Source organism: Phytophthora cinnamomi, assembly GCF_018691715.1.
Source record: "Phytophthora cinnamomi strain GKB4 chromosome Unknown Contig16, whole genome shotgun sequence".
In the NCBI taxonomy this organism is placed as follows: Eukaryota; Oomycota; class Peronosporomycetes; order Peronosporales; family Peronosporaceae; genus Phytophthora; species Phytophthora cinnamomi.
The window spans coordinates 2,224,125-2,231,303 of record NW_027150949.1 but is presented as its reverse complement, the minus strand read 5'-3'; the positions used below and the strand labels follow the sequence as shown (position 1 = coordinate 2,231,303).

Sequence of the window (7,179 nt, the reverse complement as noted above, 5' to 3'; positions counted from 1 at the left end):
GCGTGCAGGCGTCGCAGCTCCGCCATGAGCAGCTCCGATGAGGTCATTTATGGACGCATGCTGGCGGTAATTTATTCGTAAGTTGCCCAAAAAGTCCCATTCATTTAGAAATGGGGTCTCTCCTGTTTTGTGTTTTTTGTCACTGTTTTATCGCCTTGTCTTCTTGTGTTTTTTTTTTCGTTGAGTCTCGCTTAGGTACGATCTGCGAGCAGCTACTGGCCAAGAGCGCTCGCTCGTCCTCCTCCCCAGTTCCATCTACGCAGCTTCGAGGCGGGAGACATCATGGCCAAGGCGGTGTGCACGCTCTACGGCGACGACGCGACGGTGTACGGCACGCTGGTGATCACACAGGCGCACGAGGACGCCAAGAGCGTGATCACGGGCGAGCTCACGGGCCTGGCGCCCGGCAAGCACGCGCTGCACGTGAACGCGTTCGGCGACGCGCAGGGCGGCGTGTTCAACCCGTTCGGCAAGAACCACGGCGGCCCCGAGGACGAGGAGCGCCGCGTGGGCTCGCTGGGCAACGTGGAGGTCGGCGAGGACGGCAGCGCCAAGGTGCACGTGGAGGACAAGCTGGTGAAGCTCATCGGGCCGCACTCCGTCATCGGCCGCAGCCTCGTGGTGCACGAGGGCGAGGACGACCTGGGCAAGGGCGGCCACGAGCTGTCGCTGCAGAACGGCAACGCCGGCGCCATCAAGGCCCACGGCGTCGTGGGCATCTCCAGCTAGACGGCCTGGCCGGCTGCCACTAGCGGGCGTGTTCAGGTTATTAAATAGGTAATGGCACGTGCGCGATGCAGCCCCCCGAGAGGGTTTGTTGACGGGGCAGAATTGCAGGTTTCTTCTTGTTGTTTCGGAGGTCTAGAGCTGCTGGGTGGGGGGCTACGCAAGGGGGTCCTACGGCTCGACTGCCGGCGGGAGCTGCAGAGCTGGACGCAAAATGGGAGGCAAGTGGACTGCTGGCTCAGGCGGTGACGCTCTTGCGCATGCCCTTCTTGGCCCTGTGCTCGGGCACGGGCGAGGGCGGCGCGCTCTCGGACGCGTTGGACTGGTTGTCGTCCTTGCGGCTGCTGCTCTTGCTCTTCTTGCGGTGCTTGCGCTGCAGCGCCTCCACCACGAGCTCCAGCTTGCGCAGGTCGTGCGCCTTCTGGTTGGCCTCGAGCTTGGTGCGCGCCAGCTCCTCCTCCATGTCCTGGAAGCGGCGGCCGCGCTCGCTCTCCTGGTAGTTGTGCACGTCGGTCAGGCGCTGCTCCAGACGCTGCTTCTCGCGCGTGAGCTCCGCCATCTGCGCACGCAGGCGGGCGGCCTCCTGCGCCGCTTCCTGCTGCTGCTCCTTGCTCTGCTCCTTGAGCCTGGCCACCTCGTCCACGGGTACGAAGTCCTTGAGCTCCATCACGACGGGCGGCGGCGCTCGTCGTGCGGCCTCGGCTTGCGCCTCCTCCTGCGCCTGGCGCCGCGCGTCCAGCAGCTCCTGCTCCATCCGCGGCACCTCGCCCAGCAGCAGCGCCTGGAAGCGCTCGACGTTCGACGGCCTGGTGGCGGCGGCCTCGGCCTCCTCAGCGTCGTTCTTGTCGCTGCTGCTGCCGGCCTCCAGCGCCAAGATGCCCGTCTGCTGCTGCTGCTTGTCGCTCGCTGGCTGCTGCTCCGCCAACATGAGCACGGCGACCACGGCGTCGATCACGCGCTTGCCCATGGCGTCGTCCACCTGCTGCACGAGCGGGTGGCCGAGGCGCATGTACTGGGCGAACAGCACGCGCACGAGCGCCGCCAGCCCCGAGCGCGAGGCCAGGCTCTCCGTCACGTCGGCCAGGAAGCGCGTCACGCGCGTGGCGTGCTTGACGCTCAGGTACGAGTGCAGCAGCTGCTGGCCCGCGAAGGCCGCGAAGGTCTGCAGCAGGTGCAGCTCCAGGTCGGACTGGCTGGCGCTGGCCACGAGCGTCGAGCTCTGCGCGCCGCCGTCGTCGTCGGTGGTCGCCAGCACGAGCGCGGCGGAGCTGCTGCCGCCGCGGGAGGACGGCGGCGGCGGCACCTCGTCGGCGGGCAGCGTCATCATCTTGGTCCTGGTGGTCCGGCGGTGCAGATAGAGGCCGACGCTCGGGACGCGGCGGAGAGATGCACGGACGGCGAGTGCCGAGGAGAGGCAACGGCGCGCTCTGCTCTGCTCGCTTGCGCCTCTTCCGTAAGATTGAGATGCAGGCGTGACGCACTCTCCAACGGATCAGGTGGTCGACACATGGCTACATGACGTCGCCGCCTCGTCTCATGCCGGCGTTGAAGCTGACGGCAACAGCAACAAGGTCGATACCTGCAAGCGCAGGGGGGGGGGGTGCTATTGGATGGAGAAAGTGAGTGTCCCGTGACTTCCGACAGCAAAAATAATGCGGCGCGCAGCAACAGGAGCATGGTCTCACCCTCAGGGAGCATATACATGCAGCGCTTAACTCATCTGAGCACGACACCATCGCACGCGAACGCGGACAGCTTCCCATGCGCATCGAAATACTCGGCGCTATAAACAATCGCAAGCGAGACCCTCGTTTCCGGCGTTGATCAAGGCTCGGTTCATTCCTCAATTCGACGAACTCGGCCCAAGCCCGACCACAACTTCTCCGCGTTACCTGCCAGCCAAGCACCCCAAGATGCTCAAGTCTTTCCTGCTCGCGATCATCCTCACGGCGACCGCGACTTCCTCGGTCAGGGCTGTCACCTGCGGTGCTGGCGAAAATCAGATGAGCGTCGAGGGCGTCGAAGGCATCTTCTGCGTGGCGGGCGACCCGTGCATCGCCACCTTCAGCACCGGTGCGTGCCCGGCCACTCAAGAGGGCCTTCCCTACGGCTCGTACTGTGGCGTCGTCGCGTCCGGCGTGTACGGCTGCAAGACTTACACGAGTCCTCCCACGGACGCTCCTACTACCGAGCCGCCTACTACCGAGCCGCCGACAACCGAGCCCCCTACTGTCGCTCCTGTTCCGGTCACTCCGTTCACGAACTGCTCGAGCGAGAGCACCCAGGTTAGCGTGCAGGGCTTGAAGGGCGCTTATTGCGTCAATGAGCCGGTCTGTGTGCAGAAGGTGTCGACGGGCAACTGCCCTGCTCCTCAGGACGGCCTGCAGTTCGGCTCCTTCTGCGACCTGCTCAAAACGGGCGTCTACGGCTGCAGGCCGTACACGGCGGACAACGTGCCTACCAACATCACGTACGCTGCGCCCTTGGACTGCTCGAGTAACCCTGCAGGCGACACGCCTGTCAGCATTGTCAGTGCGAACAGGGACTTCTGCGCGTCCGAGCCCGTGTGCTCGGGCACCATATTTGGCAACTGCCCCCAGATCCAGGACGGCCTGACGCAGAGCTCGAAGTGCATGATTATCGACACGGGCGTCTACGGCTGCGTGTTCATGGCCAGCACCTAATTAACAAGGCCGTTCGGTCTTACATCGACGTTAGGACCTAGAGGACATGACTAGGTAGACAACACCAATATCGACTATCCCTTCCTTTTCAAATGCTCGACGTTCAGTGTTTTCTGCAAAGCATTTGTCCGCCAACAACTCACAACTTTCGCAAGACTCGTGGCTCACGTTCTCACGACTCGGGTTCGTGGATCCAACTTGCTCGGACGGGGGAGAAGTGTGGGCGCATTCAGCTTTGCTTTCCTCATCTTGGCCTTCCCCTTGGCCTTAGAGCTCGGAGCGATGTCGATGCGGTACACTAGTACCGTGTCCTAGACCGACTGCTTCACACTTGTCGTTGTTCCCATCACCATCGTTCTTGAGAAATTAGATCGAACCAAGGGCATTCACCAACGGCGTACGGCGCACACTTTCCATATGCGGCGCCAGTTCTCAAGAGGAAAACTATCAACAAAAAGACTCAAAAGAACTTCAAACTCGCCATTGCTAGCAGCTGAGCTACGTACGTATTGCTTAAGCAGCAACTACACCCTTCCTCGGGCTGCGATCTCGACCTCATGTTTCATGTTCTTCATCCTCCACAGTCATTTCCCAAACGTTGGTCTCTGGGTCTCCTCAGCCCACACCACGAGAGACTCTCGGATATGCACGTGATCTGCCTCTCCATCACTCCACGACAGACGCACCAAAACTCCATTCTCCATAGCACCTCCGTCGAAGCTTAATGCAGCAAACCACACCGGCATTTGCCTCCCGGACTGCCGCAGCTGGCACACCCACTGGAGCCATGGACGTCGCCACCACTGGGCGAACTTCCTTGCTGCTTAACCGGAGGCTGTCCGCCCAACTTCATCGCTTCCTGCATGCTACTGGCGTGCTCACGCGATGGCATCGGCATCTTCATCCCAGTTGTCTTCTCTTTGCTGCTGCAGGCCGCACAGTTGCAGCCTTGGCACGAGCATTTGTCCGGGGGGCAACCGCAGCCACGACAGGTCTCGCGCTTCGAGCAGCAAGCACGGCACTTGCACCCTTGGCACGAACAATTGCTGGCCGACAAACCGCAACTCGCGCAGTCTCCACCGTTATCGCAGCACACCTTGCATTTGCAGTTCTTGCAGGAACACTTCGTAGCAGAAGATCCACAACTCGTGCAAGTACCCTGAGTCTTCAGCAACTGGTGCGGCTGCGACTTGCCCGACTCGTGCTTGGCGCCAGAAGCCCCGCTACGACTCTCGCAACGAGTGCAACGGCACTGCTCGGACTTCTTCCCAGCGACGCAGCGCTTCAAGTGAGCCATCTCCAAAGCGGACTGCGCCCACGCCACGCCGTGGTTGCACTTGTGACCCTCACCGCCGCCGCAGCTCGTTTTCTTCGCAGCGCACGAGTGAGCCTGGCCTTCGTTTTCGCAGCATAGCACGCCGAAGATCACAGGCGTGTCCGAAGCCACGTTCAGCTTCATGATCCCGTTCGCCACAGCTTGGCTCATGGTCTCGCACATGTGGGTGCCGTCCTTCACGAGGCATCCGATGCAGATCACGGCGTCCGTGCGGTGACTTGAGTCTTTGCAGTGAATCACACGCGCAGCAGCATACGGAAGCTCGAACGCACCAGAGACTTCCACCAGGTGCAGATCAGCTTCTGCCACGCCCTTGTCCAGCAACTCCTCGCAGCACGCCTCCGTGAGCGAGTGGATCACCTTCTCGTACCAGCGCGAAGCGATGATCGTAACGCGCAGTCCCTTGCCATCAAGCTTGCTTGATTTGGTAGCGCCGGGCTGTTCGATGAGCACAGGACTGTGCGGAGTCTTGGCCTTGCTTTCCTGGTGGCCGTGGCTGCCGCCTCCGCCATGGTGCTCAGGGTGGTGCGACGCACCTTCCGGGTGCTCTTCCTTCGTCGCGTACTTCGTCTTCGTTTCCGTCTTCTCAACACCAGGAGGAGCCATTGTTTCCAGCAGGCCGCAAAATCAGGAGTGGCCTCGATCTGGACTTGGTGCGATGCGGCACAAGCGATTTCAACTGCATGCAAACTTCAAGCATAGAAAAGCTCTGACATCCATCGCTCAATGAGAAAAGAACCAAAAGAAATGCAGCATTAAATGCTTGGAAACTCCAGTCCCCCAAACTGCTTACTGCATTGCTCGTGTCCCGCCGCTGCGAAGAGGACAGAGAACACCCGTTGCCATCCCAACTATTTTTTTCCACAATTCCCTTCGCAGCGAGGAAGACCAGACAGTTGAAATGAAAACTCTTCGCCGCTGCGAAGAGGACAGAGAACGCCCGTTGTCATCCCATTCATTTTTCCACGATTTCCCCCGCAGCGAGGAAGACCAGGCAGTTGGAATGAAAACTCTTCGTCGCTTCACATTATCATTACACGACACCCCACCGTACCTTTCTCATTTGCTCTATCGGTCCAACGAAATAACCCCAGCACTAACCATTCACTCGGTGGCGAGGAACTTGACTCCATCTTCCTCGCACGTTTCGCCAGCAATCACTGCAGCCTGCGTCGTTCATCGAAACATGAGCAGCAGCAAAAGCACTGGCTAGCCAGTCAGTCGACGCACCTTCCCCTCTCCTTCCAGCACCTTGAGCGCTTCGCGCAGCAGCCAGGGCTCCATCCCGTGGATGTCTGCCGTACCAACACACACAGCAGCAGCAGCAAATTCAGTCGTCCACCTCCATCCGCATCTCAGCCTGCAGCTGCACGTACTCGTGCCCAGCGTTTCCTCCCCAGCGTACAGCTCGTAGACCGTGAAGACGTTGCCCAGCATGCCGTGCTCCTTGGCCTGTAATGACAGCACCATATTCATCCATCCCCCGCATCAAAAAGTCTGCAATCATTTCAGCACAACTGAACACGCCCATTGCGCCGTACAAAGTCGTAGATCTCGGCGGCCCACTCGGCGGGCTTCTTCCACATGATGCGGCAGCGCGTGCGCGTGTCGTCCTCCCAGCGGCCGTGGCCGCAGCGGATGAGGTGCTCCACCACGGCCAGGCGCCCGTCCTGCGCCATGTTGCGGCTGATCTTGACGTTCTCGAAGAGCGACGACGCCAGCGGCTGGAAGAGCGGCAGGTCGTGCGCGCGGTGGTACTCCAGGATGAGCTGCTGCCACAGCACGAGCTGCTTCTCGCGCGTGGCACGCACAGGCTGCAGCCTGCGCAGAACAGAGAGAGACGACGATCAATACTTTGCCATTGTCGTTATACTAGGGGAGACTGGCACACGCACGTGAAGAAGGGCGGGAAGTCGTAGTACTCCGGGTACGAGAACTTGTCCATGGCGGGAGGCGGCGACGCTGCAGTAGCTGCTGATGAGGCCGAGGTTTCTAGAAACGAAATGCGGCGTCTTCCTGCAATAGAGTGGTGCCCTCCGATAGGATGGATTTGTAGGTTGGAACATAGATGGCCTCGCGGATTCAGGTTGAAGAGGACTGGGACTCAACGTTCTAGCTGAAAGGAGAGCTGTGAAGGGAGAAAAGTACCAGGTAAGGTTAACTATCGCAAAATGCTGTAAGAACGTCACATCCGTTGCATTCACGTTTACTCCCCTTCGAGGTTGCTGATGGAGCCGTCCTGCTTTATCCGGGCGTGCTCCAGCACAAACGTTGTGTCTGCTACTGTGCCCACGACCTGAAGCAGCGGTGGCAAGAAGTCCACAGTCGTGTCCAGCCGCACCACGCGCTTGTTTTTCTCGTCCCACTCGAAGCAGAGCTGACACGGAAGAAAGAGCCGCTGGCCCAGCAACTTCGATCTCAGGATCGCTGTCT

General features: G+C 60.4%; 5 protein-coding genes across 5 annotated transcripts; 2 read left to right on the top strand and 3 right to left on the bottom strand.

The window, feature by feature from the left end:
- Positions 1–282: 282 nt before the first annotated feature.
- IUM83_02649 (copper/zinc superoxide dismutase) lies at positions 283–729 on the top strand (the record flags this gene model as incomplete). The annotated part of the gene is made up of 1 exon (XM_067926588.1): positions 283–729. The coding sequence occupies one exon, from the start codon at positions 283–285 to the stop codon at positions 727–729; it is 447 nt and encodes a 148-aa protein (XP_067796777.1).
- A 235-nt stretch (positions 730–964) lies between these two features.
- On the bottom strand, positions 965–2,053 carry IUM83_02648 (Vesicle-fusing ATPase; the record flags this gene model as incomplete). Its single annotated transcript, XM_067926587.1, has 1 exon — positions 965–2,053. One exon carries the CDS (start codon positions 2,051–2,053, stop codon positions 965–967), a length of 1,089 nt encoding a protein of 362 aa, XP_067796776.1.
- A 586-nt stretch (positions 2,054–2,639) lies between these two features.
- Positions 2,640–3,410, top strand: IUM83_02647 (Cysteine-rich protein; the record flags this gene model as incomplete). Its single annotated transcript, XM_067926586.1, has 1 exon — positions 2,640–3,410. One exon carries the CDS (start codon positions 2,640–2,642, stop codon positions 3,408–3,410), a length of 771 nt encoding a protein of 256 aa, XP_067796772.1.
- An 878-nt stretch (positions 3,411–4,288) lies between these two features.
- IUM83_02646 (6,7-dimethyl-8-ribityllumazine synthase) lies at positions 4,289–5,352 on the bottom strand (the record flags this gene model as incomplete). The annotated part of the gene is made up of 2 exons (XM_067926585.1): positions 4,289–4,410; positions 4,569–5,352. The coding sequence occupies 2 exons, from the start codon at positions 5,350–5,352 to the stop codon at positions 4,289–4,291; spliced, it is 906 nt and encodes a 301-aa protein (XP_067796771.1).
- A 498-nt stretch (positions 5,353–5,850) lies between these two features.
- On the bottom strand, positions 5,851–6,691 carry IUM83_02645 (uncharacterized protein; the record flags this gene model as incomplete). Its single annotated transcript, XM_067926584.1, has 5 exons — positions 5,851–5,913; positions 5,977–6,041; positions 6,123–6,198; positions 6,288–6,567; positions 6,642–6,691. 5 exons carry the CDS (start codon positions 6,689–6,691, stop codon positions 5,851–5,853), a joined length of 534 nt encoding a protein of 177 aa, XP_067796774.1.
- Positions 6,692–7,179: the final 488 nt, after the last annotated feature.